This window comes from Capricornis sumatraensis, chromosome 1 (assembly GCF_032405125.1).
Source record: "Capricornis sumatraensis isolate serow.1 chromosome 1, serow.2, whole genome shotgun sequence".
In the NCBI taxonomy this organism is placed as follows: Eukaryota; Metazoa; Chordata; class Mammalia; order Artiodactyla; family Bovidae; genus Capricornis; species Capricornis sumatraensis.
This window is the reverse complement of record NC_091069.1, coordinates 177312148-177334654: the sequence shown is the minus strand read 5'-3', so window position 1 is coordinate 177334654 and position 22507 is coordinate 177312148. Positions and strand designations below refer to the sequence as shown.

At 35.7% G+C, this 22507-nt stretch overlaps 1 protein-coding gene across 1 annotated transcript in view; it reads left to right on the top strand.

The window, feature by feature from the left end:
- UBXN7 (UBX domain protein 7) overlaps positions 1-19806 on the top strand; it is a 48617-nt gene extending 28811 nt beyond the window's left edge. The window contains exons 4-11 of the mRNA XM_068980440.1: positions 4063-4128; positions 5631-5743; positions 10927-11073; positions 12411-12501; positions 13148-13275; positions 17773-18166; positions 18285-18364; positions 19645-19806. Of these exons, the coding sequence (XP_068836541.1) occupies positions 4063-4128; positions 5631-5743; positions 10927-11073; positions 12411-12501; positions 13148-13275; positions 17773-18166; positions 18285-18364; positions 19645-19806 (1181 nt within the window). The remainder of the gene's footprint in view (positions 1-4062; positions 4129-5630; positions 5744-10926; positions 11074-12410; positions 12502-13147; positions 13276-17772; positions 18167-18284; positions 18365-19644) is intronic.
- Positions 19807-22507: the final 2701 nt, after the last annotated feature.

The window sequence follows — 22507 nt, the reverse complement described above, 5'->3', positions numbered from 1 at the left end:
CTGCCCATGCTCAAGATGTTCACGCACAGGTCATGAGATAGGGATAATTAGGTGCTGTCACAGAGCCTGCCTACTACATAGACCAGTAGATTTAAATGGAGCAGAGTATGAAAAGTTCATTGATAATATTTCAGATTCCATGTTGCTACCAACCTTTGGAAATGGCAACCCACTCCAGTATTCTTGCCTAGAAAATCCCATGGACTGAGGAGCCTGGTGGGCTGCAGTCCACAGGGTCACAAAGAGTCGGACACGACTGAGTGACTTTACTTACTTATTTACTTACTTACCAACCTTTAAGAAATTACCTCTGATTGAGTTTGGTGTAGGAGCCAAGGAAAATGTTCACAATTATCTTAAAACTGTTAAAATACTCTTCTCTTTCACAATTTACATGCCTGTGTGAAGTTAAATATTTTTCTTCATATACTTGAATTAAAAGAGTAGCAACAGATTGAATGCAGAAGCAGATCTAAAAATTCAGGCGTCTTCTCATACCAGTTATTAAGAGAGATTTGTGAAAATGTGCAACAGTGCTACTCTTCTCATAAATTTTTTTTTTCTCTGTTTCTCCCCTATTCTGACTGTGAAGCTCCAAATGAATCTCTTTTAGCTCTTTGCAGCTTAGTTTCTTTGACCTCAGTGACCAGTACTCTTACTTTGTGGGTAGTAGAGTAAGAACAAAGAGGACTGATGTTTACTTTTAGCATATGGTTTGGAAGAGTCTGGAAACCATGTATGAAGAGGCAGGCAGGAGTAATAATGGTCCTGAAGCTAGAGGTGTAGTGGCCTGAGGAGAGGTTCTTGCTTAGACTTAGGATAAATAAGGGGGAAACAAATGGGAATAGGTCATGAGTCCAAGAAATACGAGGGTAGTTGAAAAGCTAGCAGTAAGTACCTACGATGAATCTCTAGGAGATTGAGAAGGGCTAAATTGGAGGCAGGGTTGGGGGAGTGAATATGTATATGTGTAAAGAACGTAGAATGTTGATTGGCCTGCCATTGGTAATTTAAAAATAGAAAAAAACTACCTTTTATATATTATGTACTACCTCTCTAATAATAATATGCTTTCTTAAGCAGCTGTTCTATGTCTTACCCGAAGATAATTCTTATTATGGTTAACAATTGGTTAAAACTTTAATTGTTATGGGTAAATAGTACTTGATAATGAGTTTTAAGAAATCATTGAGAAATTATTACTGCTAGAAACATATTTAAGATAGGAACTCTCAAATAAAAATAGTTCCAAGATTGAAAATAATATTTCTTGCTTCTTCTATATAAAGGGAGGGAGAGAGAAATAATGCAATATTTAAATTTTATAAGTTTAATAAAATTTAAAATAAATTTGTATAATTTATTCAATAAAATAAAACAATTTATATGTAAAATTCAGGTTAAATTTGAAATTCAAAGCAAAGTTAAAATATAGTAGCCTCTCATTTTTACCAAATTCCTTTTCCTAGAGATAATATTGTGATTCTTTAGTGTAAATACTGATATGCATATGTGCATAAATGATATGTGCTAAATCACTTCAGTTGTGTCCTACTCTTTGGGACCCCAAGGACTGTAGCCCACCAGGCTCCTCTGTCCATGGGATTCTCCAGGTAAGAATACTAGAGTGGCAAAATGGATTAAAGATCTAAACGAAAGACCAGAAACTATAAAACTGTTAGAGGAGAACATAGGCAGAACACTCTCCAACATAAATCACAGCAGGATCTTCTATGACCCACCTCCCAGAATATTGGAAATAAAAGCAAAAATAAACAAATGGGACCTAATTAAAATTAAAAAGCTTCTGCACAACAAAGGAAACTATAAGCAAGGTGAAAAGACAGCCTTCGGAATAGGAGAAAATAATAGCAAATGAAGCAACTGACAAACAACTAATCTCAAAAATATATAAGCAACTTATGCAGCTCAATTCCAGAAAAATAAATGACCCAATCAAAAAATGGGCCAAAGAACTAAATAGACATTTCTCCATAGAAGACATACAGATGGCTAACAAACACATGAAAAGATGCTCAACATCACTTATTATCAGAGAAATGCAAATCAAAACCACAATGAGGTACCATTTCACACCAGTCAGAATGGCTGCAGTCCAAAAGTCTACAAGAAGGTGTGGAGAAAAAGGGAACCCTCCTACACTGTTGGTGGGAATGCAGACTAGTATAGCCACTATAGAGAACAGTGTGGAGATTCCTTAAAAATCTGGGAATAGAACTGCCATATGACCCAGCAATCCCACTCCTGGACATACACACCGAGGAAACCAGAATTAAAAGAAACACGTGTACCCCAATGTTCATCGCAGCACTGTTTATAATAGCCAGGACATGGAAGCAGCCTAGATGTCCATCGGCAGATGAATGGATAAGAAAGCTGTGGTACATATACACAATGGAGTATTACTCAGCCATTAAAAAGAATACATTTGAATCAGTTCTAATGAGGTGGATGAAAATGGAGCCGATTATACAGAGTGAAGTAATCCAGAAAGAAAAACACCAATACAGTATACTAACACATATATATGGAATTTAGAAAGATGGTAATGGTAACCCTGTATGCGAGACAGCAAAAGAGACACAGATATATAGAACAGTCTTTTGGGCCTTGTGGGAGAGGGAGAGGGTGGGATGATTTGGGAGAATGGCATTGAAACATATAATATCATATATGAAACGAATCACCAGTGCAGGTTTGATGCAGGATACAGGATGCTTGGGGCTGGTGCACTGGGATGACCCAGAGGGATGGTATGGGGAGGGAGGAGGGAGGGGGGTTCAGGATGGGGAACACATGTACACCCGTGGTGGATTCATGTTGATGTATGGCAAAACCAATACAATATTGTAAAGTAATTAGCCTCCAGTTAAAATAAATTTAAATTAAAAAAAAAAAGTACTGGAGTGGGTTACCTTGCCCTTCTCCAGGGGAATCTTCCCAATGATATACTGACAGATAATGCTTTAAACAAATAAGTAATTTTTTAGCATGTGGTTCTGCATTTTTTTGTTATTTTTCTGTTTTGCTTTTTACTCAGTAGTTCTTAAAAAATTACCCTATATAATGGAAAATGCAGGCTGTTGCGAAGGATGCTTTGAACATGGGATTGGGGAACTTTAATAGTTTCTATCTGATCTTACTATCTAATCATCATTTCTTACAGAGTATTGTTCTAGTTACATGCTTGCTGGGCTTGCCATAAGCCAACTTAATAACTGTCACCCATATTGAAAGAATCATTAAATGTCCTTATTTAATGTATATAAAGACCTGGTAATTAAAAAAAAATTTTATATTATAGTTGATTTACAGTTGTGTGTTAGTTTTAGGTGTACAATAAAGTGATTCAGTTACACATAATATACATGTATCTATCCTTTTTCAGATTCTTTTCCCATTTAAGACCTGGTAAATTTTTTATGTTTAAGAACATACAGGAAGATAACATTTTGATGATTGCTTTTGAAACTTTATCTGTACAATACTTAAGAATTGGGTAGTAGACCTTATTCAATAGTATCAGAAGATATTGGTTCTGTTTATTTCTCTGTAATTATAGGAAAAATTTACACTCTAAAATTAAAATTGTTTTTTGGTGTTTATAATTCTACATGTGTGCCACTTACTAAGAAGTAGTTCTTAAATATTATGGTTTAAAATTTACTCAAATATTGTACTAAAGGGTAAGCAGATCCTTTAAAATAACCTGAATTTGGTATTTGGAGCATGTGTAAGATTCATCTCCATGTTGAATCATGCTCACAATCTTTCTTCCTGTCTTATTTTACATAAGTTTGGCCAAGTCTTGACTGGACCTTAATTTTCTTTTTTATATAACAAAATGTTGGTCTGAAGATGGTTATGTTAAGTATATATGAATGACTTGAAGGTTTTAAAAATATTTTATTTTTTGGAAGAGGACACTATTATCAATCTGAGTGTCTTAAAATAAGAAATTCTTATAGATAAAGATATTTTAGAATTGTTAAAAAATTAATGTTTAAGCTTTTGTGTCAATTCTGTTTTTTTCTCCTAAAGCTCCTAAAAGACGACGGCCTGCACGTTCAATATTTGATGGTTTCCGGGATTTTCAAACTGAAACTAGTAGGTATCTATGGATCAGTTTATCATCTCCTTTTCTCTTCCTCCTTCTCTCCGCCTCCATTCTTGTCTTTCTCTCCCTCCCCGTCTCCCACAGATAAAACCAAGGTGGAAAAGCACCCATACACTCCCCTTCAAGTCAAGACCCTGGTTTGTTTTATATAATTGTTTTCTTGAAAAAAAAGATTAATATTAGGCCTAATAACTTTAAGGATTCATCTTATTTAAAAAAGTAAATTATGAATTCAGTCTGTGATTGTTATTAACTCCCCCTTGCTGCTGCTGCTGCTAAGTTGCTTCAGTTGTGTCCAACTCTGTGCACCTCCACAGACGGCAGCCCACCAGGCTCTTCTGTCCCTGGGATTCTCCAGGCAAGAATACTGGAGTGGGTTGCCATTTCCTCTTCAGTGTGTGCAAGTGAAAAGTGAGAGTGAAGTCGCTCAGTCATGTCCAACTCTTCACAACCCCATGGATTGTATGTAGCCTACCAGGCCCCTCCGTCCATGGGATTTTCCAGGCAGGAGTACTGGAGTGGGTTACCATGTCCTTCTCCACCCCCTTGAGCTGAATTATTCTAAATTCTAACCTACTTGATTATAGAAGAATAAGAGAGGTGGATATAATATTAAAAATCTAATAATTTACAAACTTAACCCATTTCTGAATGAGCACTTAAATGCTGACTATAATAAAATAAAAACTGATTTTCCTCAGGAACCTGATATGTCAGTTAAAGGAACGACTACAATGAAAATGATTATTATAGGGAATGAAAAATAGAAGAAAAAGCCATAATACCCCACGCAGCCACTATTAACATTTTGGCTACAGCTGTTTTAAATAGGTTTTTGTCTTTCTGTGGAATAAATCAGAACGAGAATCTTGACCATCTACTTTTAGTGGATTTAGTACTGATTTAGTAATGGAACCCTAAAGAAAAGGACAGATATGTTTAGAGAATATGTGAGGAACTTTTGGACCATATTTGATTTTGTAATTATTTATAATGAGTTCATTGAAGCTCATATAGGTCTTATAACTTGAGAGAGTGGAATCCAGACTGACATAAGGCATCCAGGGAATCCTGTGCGCTCCCAGGAGCAGATGACAGCGGTAGTCATTGTCTCTCACTGGCAGAATCTTTCAAGATTGGGAATGTTGCTAGAAACAGCTGGAATGTAGCTAGATAAATTAAGGTGACTTTCAGAATTAGATAAATGGAGATGAAAGTATGCTTAAGTTCAGTTTGAGTATGTGAAGGAAATATTTTGAATAGTGACTCTTAGATAATTTTTGCCTTTATCCCTACCTTTGGATAGAGAGCACCAAGTCTTAAGACTTTCCCCCCAACTCACTTTGTATTATTTTTCAGAGTCAGCCTTAGATCTTTGCATTTGAGATCAAGCACATTGTTCATTAGTTCTTACAATTGATACATTTTCTTAATTGGGAGATTTCATGACTTTTATGGCTAATTGAAACTTTCTTATCCTCCTGTGTTGCAGTTCGGCAAGAACAGGAATTAAGAAATGGAGGAGCAATAGATAAGAAACTAACTACCCTTGCAGATCTGTTCCGGCCACCCATTGATTTGATGCATAAAGGGAGTTTTGAAACAGTAAGTTGTTGGAGATTCTAAACCCAACCTGTGAATCCTTTTGCAGTTTTTAGTGGCATTTTTCTAAGAGCAAAAAAAAGTTTTCAACATACAGAGAAATTAATGTCTTAATGAGATATCTAGAAAGTTACATTGATTTATGTTTCTACCACCAGTATATGATATTACCTAATAAAATCACTTTATTGTGTGGCATCATTTTAGAATCTGCCATTTTTTTAAATTTTTTTAAAAAATTTTTTAAAGTTTATATGTCTTTGACTACTACTGGGAATAGTCTCTGTGTGTTTTGGCCATTTGTGAATTGTTTATAGTTACCTTTTACTCATATTTTTGTAAGGATCCAGGTGTGTTTGAAAAGAGTATCTCTAGTTGCAAAATATGTTCTCCTTCAGTTCTTGGTTTTAATTTAGCTGAAACCAAAGGAAAACCTTCTGGAGCAGGTTTATTTGATTGTCTGATAAATTATAAGCTCAATGAGGGCAGGGGAACCATGTTTCTTTTTATTATGGTAATCCTTTTGATCCAGTCTCTAGCATTTAATAGGAACATGATATTTGTTAAATGAATGAGTTTAGTTGGGATTTTAAATATTCTTCTGTTGGTGTTCAAACAGCTTGATTTTGTGTGTTGACTGGCATGTTAATGCTCTGTTGAATCAGAAGAGCATTTCTATAGCTGTGTATCACTTAAATTTCAGGTAAGTCTGTTAGGATAAAGTAGGGCAAACACTTAACTACAAAAATGACATTAGTAGCTACATATTTGGAAGTGAATTATGATTGTGTTTTTAAAAACATTTTGCCCTTTAACGTAACACTTACACTAGCCTAAGTGAAATATTTAGGTTAAGAAATTTATTATAAGCTACTGCTTTCTGCATTCTTTAATTTTCTGAATTATAAAACCTGAAGGTGTTTGGCTGCATGTAACAAAATCCAAATAATGGAGGTTTGACCAGATGTGTTTCTTTTTGTTGTGTAAATAAAGTTCAGGGAGTCTGATGTCAGGTTATCAGCTCAAAAATGTCAGGTTAGATGTCTCCAGTTTTCTTCATCTTTCGCTCATGATCTTTAACATGGCAACTGCCTATCCTTTCTAATAACCATTGACGGAGAATAAGATAATATGTAAGAAAGAAAAATGATCTGAGTTTGTTTTGATGTGCTTTCTATTTTCATTAGCTTCTGTGTTGCTCAGGGGCTTAGTGAAGTAACTCTGAACTTGACTTAATTTGGACACTTTGGCCTCATAAAAAGCAGTTAGTCTGCTGCTTGTTCATTAAGGGAAGATGTGAATCTTTCAATATTGTCATCTGGAGTTTGATTCAATTTGTTGTATCACCTTTTATTCTTTGTATTTTGTGACCTATGTTTTCAACTGTATTTTTTCACTGATAATACTCAACTTTATCATTTACAACTCTTTAAATGATAAAAATATTCCCAGAAAAAGTAGGCATTTCATTATGATTAATGATATATCCATTAGTTTTATAAAAATAGAGAAGCAATATGCAAAATTAAGTTGCTGAAACTTAAGAGAGATGAATGTTAAAAATTAAAGGAATAATGAGGTTGCAAAGATTCGGACACGACCAAGTGACTTTCTCTTTCTTTGGTTGCTCAGGCAGGACCCATAGGTTTGGATTAGATGTAGATCTGAGCTACAGTTTTACAAGTTTAGAAACTAGACTTTGTTGTTTCTTAGTGTAACTAGAGGTAGACCATGTTCAAGGGTTCTGCCTCATGCCTGTGAAGTTCATTCAATATTTAACAAGGCCACCTATTGTAAGGCCTTGTTCTAGGGGATGGCTATTATATTTATTGGAATAAAGATTTAACTCCATGTGAGAGAGACCAGGAATGAAACAATAGCTTAAACAAGATAGAGGTCCATGCTTTTAGGATGGTTCTACTCTATGAAGTTACTAGGGATGCAGCTTTTCCTGTCCTCTTCTGCTGTTCCTTAGGCCTTGCTTGCCCTTGTCTGCATGATGCAAGGTGGCTAACCACCATCTTTGCTTTTCAGTTACTATGAAGGAGGGAAGTGACTGAGAAGGGTACACCTTTTCCATTTAAAGGAACAACTTAGAAGTCACACACATCACTTCTCACATTCCATTGATCAGAACTTAGCAATGTGGCTACACCTAGTTGCAAAGGATACTAGGAAATTAAGATGCTTAGCTGAAAGTTGGAAATTCTGTTACTAAGGTGAAGGGAAAAATGGGTATTTGTTATCTGTAAGCAGCTTCTGCCATAGGAAGGTAGTGGTGAACAAATTATACAAAGTCCTTTGACATCAAAAAGTTTATAATCTGTAGGGAGAAACAGACTAAACAAAAACCAAAAACAATATCTATATAACATATTTAGTATATATATATGTTTTATGTATGTTTGACACACAAAAATTTCAGGTTACAGTAGTTGCTGGGAGAAAGTATAAAATAGAGTAAGGGAAGGAGAGAGAGGACTCTTGTTTGGGAACAAAGTGAGATAATGTAAACCATAGAAGGATCTTAGGGAAGAGTAGAAAAACAGTTAAGTGTAAAGATACTAGTGTTGGAAAGAGTTCAGGCATATTTTTGGTATAGCCAAGGAAATTCATGTAGCTGGAGCTGAGTGAACAAGGCACTTAGGGTGAGTTATCTGACCTGGGGAAGGAAATATTTCTTATGTTTTCCTCTTTCCCTCTTAGCATGTAAGTTTCTTCTTTCCCCATTAGCATGAATACAGGGATTTTGTTTTATTTACTGTTCTGTGTCCATGGTGCATAGAAGGGTATCTGTCACACAATTGCCCTCCATAAATTATCTAGTGGTATAATCTAGAGTATATTGTAGAGAAAGAATCAGAACAATTTCCATAAAGTATTTCTTGTTTTCATAACAAATGCATGTTTATTTGTAAAATTGCCATTCAGTTGGACATCCAGTTGGTTCTTCTAAAAGTACTTTAATTTCCAAAGTACTTGCTATAAATGCAAATTAAAATATTTTAATTAAAATGTAAAGAACTGACTCAGTAACAAAATACATAAGATAAAGTTTTTCTAGATAAACTTTATACATAGCTTATCTTTTTATTCAAATTAAGCAAAAATTAGAGAAAAATTAAAAACCAACAAGGAGGGACTTCCCTGGTGGTCCAGTGGTTAAGACTGCACTGCCAGTGTAGGTGTGGGTTTGATCCCTGCTTGGGGAACTAAGATTCCATATGCCGTGAGGCACAGCCAAAAAAAAAGCAACAAGGAAAAATAATAGTTTCCATTTGCATAAGAAAGTATAGTGCATATTTTAGTATATTTCGTTTTCAACTTTATGCATATATATTTATTGAAATAGATTAATTTTTCCTCTATATCCTCTTTACGTACTTTTCCAACAGTGTAGGAGGGTTCCCTTACAGCCTCTCCAGCATTTGTTTTTTGTAGATTTATTTATTGATGGCCATCCTGACTGGTGTGAGGTGACACCTCGTTGTAGTTTTGATTTTTGATTTGCATTAAAAGTAATTTCTTAACATCTTTCAGTTGCTTTTGCTTATATAAGGCTTCTCCCATTGTAAGCTTTGTGCAGGAAGGGATTTTTTGGTTTGGTAACTGCTATAACTCCAGCATCTATAGCTGTACCTGAAACATGGTAGATATTCAAATGTCTGTTGAATGAATGAATCTGAATGAATGAAAGCATGACTGTGAATAGATGAATTTTTAAAAACAGTAGCAGATAGCTCTTATTGTTTTTGAACTCTGCCTTTTTAAAATTTTTCAGTGTTACGTGGGGTTTTTTTTGTTTGTTTTTTTGGGTTTTTTTGGTCAGTGTTGAAGTTAAGGCAGACTTAGTAAATTTACCTTATAGGGATGTGTATTATTTAGTCTGTCCCTCTAGAATGTTTTTTCTTTCTTCACAAATACTTTTCTTCAGTTAAAGCAGTATAATTACTCACTTATCACCCATTTTTTAAATCCACATGCTTGCTATAGGCAAGGGATTAAGTGGAATATTATTACTTCCTAGAAGCAAGGAGTTATTAGATTTTATATACTTAGAAATAAGCTTTTGACCGGTTAATTGTAGCTTTCTGGCTCATTATAAAGCTACTTCCTATTAGAACTTGGATTTTCACCTTTGGAATCAGTAATGAATATTATAAAATTATTTTCTCTGGAAGATGTGTATAGAAAAGTAGAATAACAATTTTTTAAGATTGTGTAAACCTGCTTATTAAACAGAAGATAGTCTTACGTTTTCCAATACCTCCAAAATGATACATGTTCTTCAGTTATTATTAATCTGAGTTTTAGCTGATTCTTAAGACTTTCCCATGTCACACTGATTTGGGGAAAAAATATATTGTTTCTCTGACAAAATCATTTAGAAGCTATGACTTCCATTTCATTGTTTCTATAAGAGGGTTTGAGGTAGCTTTTGCTCATTTGCTTTTCTGCCATCCTTTTCCAGTTCAGTAATATTTCTTAGATCATTGTTGTGATAAGGCAATGTAAGGGGAAAAAAAAGTACACACTCATAACTGATGCTTGTGCCGTAAATTGGAGAGTCTTTTGGAGATCATTCTGAAACATCCTTTCATCTGTAGTTTCAGTTTTTAAATACACACCTAGGAAAACAACCCTGAGAGAAAAAATCCTCAGCAGCTTCTAGTGAAAGATTCATAGAGTGAATCTATAAAATGCCATGTGCCTAATAATTGAGATGAATATGATATTTGGAAATGTGTGTAAAATGATGTTGAAAAAAATAACAAACTAATACACACATACTGGTTACAGTTATTAAAAAGAAGAGGTATATTTTTGGATAGGGATTAGTAGAGAAAGCACGATAGAATTGTGCCCTTGTTTATGGAATCTTTTTCAGGTGAAGAGGTTTACATGTTTACCAGTGCAATAAAATCCAGCCACTCTAATAAATAACAATGGGTAAAAGGAAAACAATTCATTTAAATTTGAAAAATGCTTGCAAATGGACTGTATAATTATACATGTATATATAAGCAAAAATGTAATTAATGTTTATACACAGAAAACTCTAGGTGTCATACTTGAGCGAAAAAACTTAGTATTTACATGGAAAGAAGATAACTTCTGAATTCTGAAACACACCTGTTACCAAGTAGAAACTTTCTAATAATTGTTATGTAACTTTATTCTTACAGGCCAAAGAGTGTGGCCAGATGCAAAATAAGTGGCTGATGATAAACATTCAAAATGTACAAGACTTTGCATGCCAGTGCCTCAACCGTGATGTATGGAGCAACGAAGCTGTGAAGAATATTATCCGGGAACATTTCATTTTCTGGCAGGTGGGGAGAGTTAATCAAACATTTTATAGCATTTTACTTTGGTAGTATGTGGTGTCTAGGAGGAGGAAGTAGGTTATAAGCTAAAAAAAAAACAGCTGAATTAAATTATTACATATGAAAACATAAAGCCACCCATAATGCCTAAGATAGTAAAGACAAAAGAAAATTAGAGCATCAGTGAAGGGAAGGAGGAAAAAACAGAAGCAAGCCAAAAAAAAAAAAGAACCAAGCCATATAAACCATATAGTACGCATACTTCAGAAGAATTTTAACATCATTTTTTAACCATCTTGATAAGAGTGTATAGCTGTACTGTTTAACAGAAATGTAATATGATTAAAATTTTATTGTAGCCACATTTTTAAAAGTCAAAAGAAGCAGGTGATTGATTTTAATATATTTTAAAAATCAGTATCTGTGATATAAAACTAATGTTAAAATATTGATAGAGACATTTGGGTTGTGGGTTTTTTTTTTTTGGGGGGTGTTAATTTTTCAGGATCTAGTATGTATTTTACATTTACAGTATAGCAGTTAGGATTAGTCACATTTCAAATGCTTCAGTAGCACATGTTCTGGGGGCTACTGTAATTGATAGTGCAGATGTAGAAGATTTGAAGGAATTGAGAAACTTTTGTTTAATATGTTGATTTTAGCTTGAGTTTGGTAATCTTTAACTGTATGTCCTTAAATTTGTCACTTAGTCTTTCTGGCTCTGGTTTCTTTTTATATAAATTACCATGCTAACAGTAGGTGCTGTTGTTCCAGCACGGGTTCAATCTCTGGTCAGGGAACTAAGATCCTGCATGGTGTGCAATGCAGCAAAAAAAATTTTTATAAAAAATAAAAACTTCTGAATTAATTTTTTCCCCATTCTAAGATATGCTGTTAATATTAGTAATTTGCCAGTTCATTCTTTACAGGCCCCTGAATTCAGTAAGTTTTTTTCTGAACAGTAACCTTTTATTCAACAACTATTGATTGAGCATCTGTTTGCCTAGAGGTATGCTGGGCACTTGAGTTGATAATCTTAACATATTGTGATTTATTAAGATATATGTAGTTGAGAGTCAGAAGTGACATAGATGGACAGGTGACTTGAAAAGGAAGAACTGGGTCAAGGAGGAAGGATGGATTGCTGTATTTCTGTAAGGGTCAGAAGTGACTCTGAAGGCAGGAAGTGAAGAGTTCACATTAGGTGACCTTCATTTTCTCTGTAGGCAATGAGAGCCTAATATGCCAAAGGTGTTTTTGGAGAATTAATAGCTGTTGGTATATAACAAGGTACTTTTTTAAGAGGCTGATTTTTTTTTTTAATATGTATAATGACTTAACAGGTCTATCACGACAGTGAGGAAGGTCAGAGATACATACAGTTTTATAAGCTAGGGGATTTCCCCTATGTTTCCATCTTGGATCCACGGACAGGTAAGGTGTATTTCAGCTTACGGCCTTTAACCTATCGTGTATGTTTCAATTACCTAAATAATCTTCAATTTTATCTTGGGTCCAGTTTCAAGATTGTCTGTAGTAATGTATATGAAAGGTTCTTGTTCATGTGCCTCTGAATTACTTAAAAATCTATTGATGTGTGTATTTAGGGAGTTTGTTAGGAAACAACTTTGGGAGATGGTAGTATTTTAAATTTGCAGTTCTGTTCTTTCAAAGAATAACAGTTAATCTTATCATTTTTAAGGATCCCCTTAGGTCATTTATTTAAGACTGTTCAGATACTCATTGTAATCCCACCAGAGAAGCAGAGGGTAGAGCTAGTTTCATTATTAATTGATTGAGTTTTGTATATGTATTGCTTTGTCTGAATCTCTTCTTCCTAAATAGCAATAAATGATAACCAGCAGATAACGTAGTTGTTCTATCATGAAGGCTGGGAATCTCTTAGGTTCGTTATAATTAATGTATCTTCTAGGTTATGAAGACACTAACTTAAGTGGTGATGGGTGGGGATATGTTCCCAGTAAATTTTAATTGTGGTATCCTGAAAGAAATACTTAGTGAGAATTCAGAAAGGATGTTGGTTTTATTATATTTCTATATCCTGGTTTTTAATCTTTAGGTCAGAAGCTTGTAGAGTGGCACCAGTTAGATGTATCTTCTTTCTTGGACCAAGTAACGGGATTTCTGGGTGAACATGGGCAATTGGATGGACTTTCTAGCAGTCCCCCCAAAAAATGTGCCCGTTCAGTAAGTATGACTGAGAAGTGGTGATGGGCAATTAAATATAATTGTATAGAAGTGCCTTGTGTAAAATGTTTGAGGTTAAGATGGTAAAGATAATAATGTAAGTGGCAGACAGTTAAAATATGTGGCTGTACAGCATCTTACATTTTGATAGTTTCCCACATACGGGTTCTTTCTTCTCAGTGAAATTGCAAGATTCATATTTCCACTCTCACTTCCCGCCAGGGTCAGGCATGGGACCTAAGGCCTGGATTTAGAACTGAACAATGTGAATGTTTAACACTGAGCAGGGCAGCTCACCTGTGAGCCCAGTAACAGAGAAACCCACGTTTTGAGAGGCAGTACTGTTTGGACTGTTGGAATCCATGTTTAAGCAGCAGCAGAAATGATATTTTTGCTAGAACATCTCTCATGGTGTAGTTGGGCATTATTTCTGATTACATAGCTTTAGGCCCTAGCTCTCAGGCCCACCTAAAGATTATTTCTATATTTAATTCTATAATATGCTATTACTAGGCAGACCTACTTGATAATTGATAGCAAAATTAGTTTTAAGTAAGAGACCTTCAAAGTTGTGGGAATCTTTCATTGATTATAGGAACTATTTGGGTTTGATGGCAGTGAGGATGGAATTAATTATAGAGAATCTGACTTTAGTAGTCTAGTACCATGCAGTAATGAAACAGTTTCTTAAATTATTACTGAAAGTAAAGTGCACATTTAAGGAGAGGCTATGAATACTTGCCAAGGGTTTGTATAGAATTCATTTTTCTTCCTCCATTACTCATGAATTTTACTTAAGTAGAATTCTTTTTTAAGACATCAAAAAATCCAGGAAGTTTCTGTGACTTCGCTGAGAGGGTTTTCTCATCTTTTGCAATCATAGGCTGAAATTGTCAAAATCCAGAGCCTGAGCTTTCGAGTTGCTGAATTACAACATAAATTTGGTTTAATATTTCACCAGATGTCTTATAAAAGTTAAGGAACTTGGTAGGGAAAAGAGTGGGGCCATAAAATCGGACAATTACATAGGGCTTATTTGGGTGACTAGTACCTCAGACCCCACTTCTGAACTAAATAATTCTCTGACTTAAATTCTGATCAACTCTGTACAAGAGAAACTGCAACACATAATAGCTTAAACAAGGAAGACATCTTTTCTCAATAAGAAGTTCAGAGGGAAGCAATCTAGGACTTGACTGCTGTGGATGTCATCAAGGAACCAGGTTCTTTCTCTTTTTCTCCCCCCACTTCCATCCTTAGTCTTGGCTTTTGTCCTCATGATTATGGTATAGATGCTGTGCTCCCAATATCACAGTCTAATGGACAAGGAGAAAAGAGGTGATATCTTTATTACAAAGATAAACAGCCACAGATAAAGAATTCTGCTTATTTTTGCTGGACACAGTTGCTTGGACACCGTTGAGGTACCTTTTAATAAGGAAGCAAAGATCCTAATTGTGTCTATAAAAGGAAGCATGCCCCACTAAAAAATTCCATTTACCAGTTTCCCTTGCAGCTAAAAAAAAATTGTGGAATGGAACTAAAGCATCACTTACAGAGAAAGTGAATAACTAAGTGCCTGTATTAAAAAAGAAAGCCTCAAATTAATGACTTAAGTTTCCATCTTAAATGAAAAAGGACCCACACAGAAAAAAATTAAATCAAACCCAAACTATGCAGAAAGAAAAGGGGAAAGAACAAAGATCAACCAGTAACTTAGAAAACAAAAGAAAAAATTAAATGAAACCAGAAGCTTATTTTTTAGAAAGTCAATAAAATTGGTAAGCCTCTAGTCAGATGGTCAGGGGGAAAAAGCCACAAATTACCAATTACAGGATTGGGAGAGGAGCCATCCATGTAGATATTACAGTTATTGAAGAAATAAGTAATACAGTGAATAACTTTATGTCAAATACTTGACCCTTTAGGTAAAAAGGACAAATTCCTAAGAAGACACAACCTGCTAAAGCTCATTAAAGGAAAAACAGATACCTGAATAGTCCTATTAATATATCTATTAATTAAATTGAATTTGTAGTTTAAAACTTCCACAAAGAAAACTATGCCCAGGTGGCTTCCCTGGTAAATGTCTTTAATTTTTAAGGAAGAAATAATGCTAATTCTACACAAACTCTTCCAGGAAACCAAAGGGGAAGAAATACTGCCTAGTTCATTGTGAGGCCAGCATTAACTTGATATCAAAACCAAAACCAAAAACTGAGCTTTGTTTTACAAGGAAAACAAAAGACAAAGAAATTAAACCAATAACCCTTATTAACAGGGATACAAAAATTCTTGACAAAATTTTCATAAATGAGTCTGATTTATAAAAAAGCAGTGTATTCTAACCAAGCAGTTTATAAAAAAGCAGGGCATCCTAACCAAGTGGGTTTTAGCTCAGGAATGCAAAGTTGGTTTAATGTTAGACAACCAGCCAATGGAGTTCACTAAAAAAGAAAACCATATTATCTGCCTCAAGTACAAAGTTAAATAGAAGTAGGATCTTGTAAGTTAGGAATCAGAGGAGAATGAATGTTGAATAGGAAGCCAGCAGTATCTACTATGGTGGCAGTCTTTAAAATCAAGCTGCATGCTGTGTAATATCATTATTTTAAACCTACAGTTCACTTAAGCCATTGCTGGTCACATGGGTACATCTACTTGCCTTTTTATTTATTTATATATATATTTGGTGCTAAATTAGCCTTAGTGAAAGTGAGTGAAAGTGAACTCGCTCAGTCCTGTCCGACTCTTTGTGACCCGTGGACTAAGTCGCTTCAGTGTCCAACTCTGTGCGACCCCATAGACAGCAGCCCACCAGGCTCCCCCGTCCCTGGGATTCTCCAGGCAAGAACATTGGAGTGGGCTGCCATTTCCTTCTCCAATGCTTGAAAGTGAAAAGTGAAAGTGAAGACGCTCAGTCGTGTCCGACCCTCAGCGACCCCATGGACTGCAGCCTTCCAGGCTACTCCGTCCGTGAGATTTTCCAGGCAAGAGTACTGGAGTGGGGTGCCATTTACTTCTCCAGGGGATCTTCCCAACCCAGGAATCGAACCCAGGTCTCCTGCATTGCAGGCAGATGCTTTACCCTCTAAGCCACCAGGAAAGTCCAATTTATATATATTTTTTGGTGCTAAATTAGCCTTAAGTAAGTAAGTAAAGTCGCTCAGTCGTGTCCGACTCTTTGTGGCCCCATGGACTGTAGCCTACCAGGCTCCTCTCTCCATGGGATTCTCCAGGCAAGAGTACTGGAGTGGATTGCCATTTCCTTCTCCAGGGGATCTTCCCAACCCAGGGATCAAACCCGGGTCTCCTGCATTCCAGGCAGACACTTTAACCTCTGAGCCACCAGGGAAGCCCCAAATTAGCCTTAAGTTGCCTTAAAATTTAAAAAAAAATTTTTTTTATGTTATTGGCAGATAGGGTAAGCTAAATTGAAACTCCTTTAGATTTTTGTTAGCAACCTGAACTTTTTATTGTGGAAAATTTTAGAACAGAAGGAGTTTATTGAGCTTCTGTGTGTCCATTAACTAATTTCAGTCATTAACAACTTGTGGTGAGTCTTGTTTCAGCTATACCCCGTCCTTTGAAGCAAATCTCAGGATTCATTGTTTAATTTAGTATTAATTCTTCGGCATGTATCTTTAAAAGATAAAAGATTCTTTTTGTTTTTAGAAATAATCACAGTATCCCTAACACACCTGCAGAAAATTAACTGTAGTTCCTTTATATCATAAAATATCCAGTGTTCAGCTTTTGACTATCATAAAAAATCTTTTTGTATAGTTTGGATTCACTCTAGTAATGCCTATTTTTCGACTCAACAAGTTTAGTGAAATCTGTGACAGTAGGACTTTTCCACAGGGAGAACTGTTGACAGTCGCTTTTCGTGGTCGGTCACAATGAGAACCTTCATTGAAATTAAGTTTGGAAAAATGTAGTTGTTTTTTCATATTTTTTATACAGTATTTTGTTTTGTTTGAATGTTAAAGATCTGACTGTTAGATTTTTTTGTAAAATGATCATTACTAAGTTATTTATTTACTGATAGCCTTCTGTGTGCCAAAGCAGTGCTGGTTAGTGAGCAAGATAGACATTTTTCTTTGTGCTTAGTCATGTTAAAGACTCATGTTTTGACTTTTATATTTAAAACCTTAATTCATGTCTTGTTCTGGGCAAGGAATAAGTTGTTTTCTTGATTTTATTCACTTTGATTTCCCCCACCCCACATCCTGCCAAGTCCTGTGCTTGCAATCATTGTGCCAGATGGTGTGACAGTTTTTATTTTTGTGTTTAAAATGCCATTCCAACTTGGCTGTTTAAGACAAAGTTGTTGCCCTCAAATAGCTTAAAATTTAGTAGAAGAGATACATCCAGCAGACAATAATAATGGCAAGCTGACTGTTTGATTTCCCATGCCCTATTTGACTTGATTATTTTTTTGGTTTAACTGTTTTCTTTTTCTTTCTACCCATGTTGTATGACTGCATCTTGCAGGAGAGCCTTATAGATGCAAGTGAAGACAGTCAGCTAGAAGCTGCCATCAGAGCCTCCTTACAAGAGACACATTTTGATTCCACACAGACAAAACAGGATAGCCGCTCAGATGAAGAATCTGAATCTGAACTTTTTTCTGGCAGTGAGGAGTTCATATCTGTTTGTGGCTCTGATGAAGAGGAGGAGATAGAGAATCTTGCCAAGTCTAGAAAGTCTCCCCACAAAGATTTGGGGCATAGAAAAGAGGAGAACAGAAGGTCAATGACTGAGCCCCCTGCCAGAACTGAGCCTGGAACAGCCACAAACCACCAAGGATTGCCAGTCATGGATTCAGAAATATTGGAGATGTCACCTGAAAAATCAGATGGAATAGTAGAGGGCATTGATGTAAATGGTGGGTCACATTTTAAACTTCCTTTACTTAAAACTTTAATATTACTGAAGAGAATTATTTGTTTAAATTAGTGTTCTGTCACACAGGTATATATATATATTTTTAACCCTTTCTTTAGGACCAAAAGCACAGCTGATGTTGCGGTATCCAGATGGAAAAAGGGAACAAATCACTCTTCCAGAGCAAGCTAAACTACTAGTAAGTTATATCTAATTTACTTGAAGCAGAAAAACTAATTGGTGTAATTTGCTTGATGATTCTTTGATATGGGTGTTGGTTAGGTCTCTAGCTGGAAACTTCACTGTGGTGAATCTTTAATTCTCACTGCTTTATTTCCTCCCCACCTTATCTTGGGCATCTTGCGTAGTCTGTTCTAGTCAAGGCTTCTCTGTTCCATAGCTGCTTGCAGTAGAAACCCAACTGAAATTATTACCTGGAAAAGGAGTGAGGTTTATTTAAAGACTGTCATGGGGCCTTCTGGATTTCCTAGTAGTTAAGAACCATGACTATTTTCTGTGTGTTTCTCTTGTGGGGCCTGTTGAGTTTCCCGCTTGTGATTCTCTGCTTCATACCATTCTTCTCTCTGTATTCTGATGACTGTTTGGAAAACAGCCTGTACATAATCCGTAATAGGGATGTATTGAGAGCTTTTCCTCTAGAGTCCATAGCTGATAAGCCTTTCTTTTGTGTTTTTCAACTCCTGGAAAAGAGAATGAATCTGACTTGTTTAGATTAGCCTATGAATGAATCCTCCTTGGGTCAAGTGTTTATACCTGGCCATTGCTGTGGCTGAAAATAATTAGACTCTTAAAGACTGTGATGAATGCAGGCAGGCCCTAGCCTCTGGTGTTAATACCTAGAATGTCTCCTAGTCTAGTAATTGGAAAGGAATGGGAGATGAAACAATGAATACAAGTATAGACCACTTTTTTGAGAAGATTGGTTTTGAATCTAGAGTGAGGAGTGAGCAGCAATCAGGGGAAAAGATGATTGAAGGAGAGACTAAGCATGTTTAAGTCTGATGGGAAGCATCTGTAGAAAAGATGTTGAAGATACATGTAAAAGAATAGTTTGTGGTGGTGGCATGGCAAGAGAAGGCAAGAAAGGATTCAGTGCACAACTGACAAGATAGGATGAAGGATGTATCTTCCCTGATAAATAGCAGGAAGGAAAACTAATGAAATGTTTAAAAATGAGGATAATAATTTTATAAACAGAAATTAGGTTTATTGATGAGACAGTAATAACCCTGAACACTTCAGTGTCATTTACTGGCTATTAATTATTGAGTACAGGTAGAGTATCTCCCCATGCAAAGTGTTATATTGCCATTTCTACAAGAGTAAGCTTCAGTTTTTATAACTTAAACTTACATCTTATCTGATATAAAAATGAATATTGTGTATTTTTTAATTATTCATTATGTTCTGTCTTGTGTTCCCATTTAACAGCTTTGTCTTTTCTCTTGTTTTTCATAGGCTTTGGTGAAGCATGTCCAGTCTAAAGGATATCCAAATGAACGTTTTGAACTTCTCACCAATTTCCCTCGGAGGAAACTCTCTCATCTGGACTATGATATTACATTACAGGAGGCAGGCCTTTGTCCTCAAGAGACTGTCTTTGTACAGGAAAGAAATTAACATCATGGCCTGACCTCTCTCAGCTTACCCCTTTTTTTCCCTTTTTCTGTGAGATACCATGTCACTGAGTATGCATTTTGGCTCATAGGACCATAGAGCCAAAGTTGGGCAAGCAAGTCACCTGCCTTCTCTTCTGTTTCTTGTTCTCTCCTGTAATCAGCCTCACCTCCCGCCCTCCCCCCCCACCGCCTTTTTTTCCTCCTCTCCCATTTCCTTCTTTTTCCTACTTTTTTCTCTCTTTCTTACCTAATCTGGTGACCAAATGGAAGTGTTAGGATAAGACCTCCTAGTACTGGCAGCAGGAAATGTGTGTTCCAATAAGTGGTCTCTTACACAGCACTTTTAGGGGACCAAATGAAATGTTACTCTTCAGACTCCTTTGGTAAAGGAATGGCCAGATTCAGAATAAGAACAGCCTCTCTGTTTTGTAAGCCCTTTTTTAGTAGGGAGAAGAAATTCTCTAACACACGTTTTGTTTTGTTGTTCATGTAGGAAATACCACGTAACAAAGTGCCCAGGCTTTTGTTTACATGGAAGAAACATCCTTTATAATTACTGCTCATTATATTTAATATTTTTCTCAAAGAACTGCCATCTAGAATTATTTCCATGATATGTGTTATTGACAGAAAGAGTGTTAAGTTAGGGTGAGTAGCATGGAGTGGCTTTCAATATCCTAGCCTGAGACAGCTTTCTTCGTTATTACTCTGTAAACTATCTTGATCCTGCTAATCTTGGAATGGACATTTTGTGAGCACGTTGTGGTGACTAGAATAGGAAGGTACTTGCTGTTTTTGCCAGTACAGCATATTAATTCCTTTGGCCCTTCCATTGTTTGGGTCCACAAGTGATCTATAGGAAGGCAGCTGTTCAGTAATCATGAGTACAATGGCTTGTAGTTGTAACCACTATGGTTATTGATTGTCCTATGTGCTTTAAGGCATACTTAATGTATGCCCTGGGGGAAAAAGAAGTTGAAGCTGAGAGTTGCTAACCATGTTCCTTTGGTTAGAAATAATGATTTATCTTTTACCCTTGGTTGGAACTGTCTCTGAAAGGCTCTGGTGATTGAATGAGCTTAATTCCTCATGCAGTTTTTTACAAAAGGTATCAAAACTGAAAACTTAGCTCTAATAGGAGGACCTTTAAAATCAGTTCATAAGACAACATTTAGTAATGGAAGCGGGGAAGATTACCTGTAATTTTCGGGTGTGAAGTTTTTTCTGCCAACAAAAGCCACATTCAAATTGTAGTTGGTGAGCACTTTTTTCAGTGTTATTTAGAAGAGGCCGTCTTGAATCTGTAATACGATTAGACTTACCAGCTTCACATTATGCTCAATTCTTACTTTGAGCTTTTGAGTCCTCTGAACGGGTAGTAGTAATTCTGGTGGCAAAATCAGAACTTTAACTTGTTGTAAAATCATAATACAGAGTGAACCTGTTTTGTTGATTGGGATTTAGATTGATTGATTATTCTACTTGAGGAACATAAATTGCTATTACTCAGAGACCTTTAGGTTCCCATCTGTTTTATTAAGATCACTCTCTTGGCAACTGGGGGATTAAAAAAAAAAAAAAAGATGCTTGTGTGTTGCTAGTACACAATTAGAGAATACGGTTTCTAATGGTTGGACTTTGAGGGACCCTCCCTAAAGAATGAGTTATGTATGTCCTCAAGGAAATCATGGAAAATTCTGTTTATTCTTCAGTGAGTCCTTTTGAATTAATGTTCTTACATTTTTTTCTAAGTCTGTGTAAGTGCTTATGTATAAGTATATAATTGTATAAATATTTATAAATATATTTATATAATTACAATTTCATTTATACCTTGAGTCAAAGTTCTCTCTTTAGATTGGTGACTGAGTAATACCACTTTGGTGTATTTTCATAGGCTCTCGAGGCTAACTAGCAGCTTCTGATTTATTGAGGAACCATGGTTTTCATGTTAATTCCTCAATTGTTTCTCTGAACTTGGATAATATACTTGCTATCTGAAGAACAGAGCTATATACAAAGGTGCATTAGAGGGTTAAAAAAAACTATTGGTCATAGACAAGGTCAAAAATCTAAAAATTCAGGGAGGCACAGGGTACGAGGTGAGGTTATGCTCAGCTTTGGTGCTGTGAGGGCACCTATCTCCACTCTCAGCAGAGTCACAGCTAAAGTCCAAATCTGTTAAAAATATGAAGTCAAGAATTTTCCCCATAGGATTCTGTTTCATTCTTTTACCTACTAGTTTCTCTTTGTAAAACATATCTAGAAAACTTAAGACAACATGTTCATTAATGATAAGATGTAGTTCTTTCTGATAAGCTCAGCTCTGGCATATCCATGTATAAGAAACCAAAGTAACTTTTTCAACTTTGATTACTATGAGATGACCACATCAAAGTGATATAAGTAAGCATATCAAAGAGATGGGGCATGAGATATTGATCCAACTTAAATAAAACAGGGGTTTTTAGAGTACAAGAGGTAGAGGATTTTATTTTATTCTGAGGCAGGAGTGTAATTATCCTGGGTTTGGTATACAGGCCTACAAGGAAGGCATTATGAATTGTACACAGGAAGAGTATGGATTGTGCTTTGTTCAAGAACTTAATACACTTTATTAGTAAGTCATTTCCTCTGCAAATTCCTTAGCTCTTTGGAGGAGAGGTTTTATTGAATAGATGAAATGAAGTTAGTAAGATTAG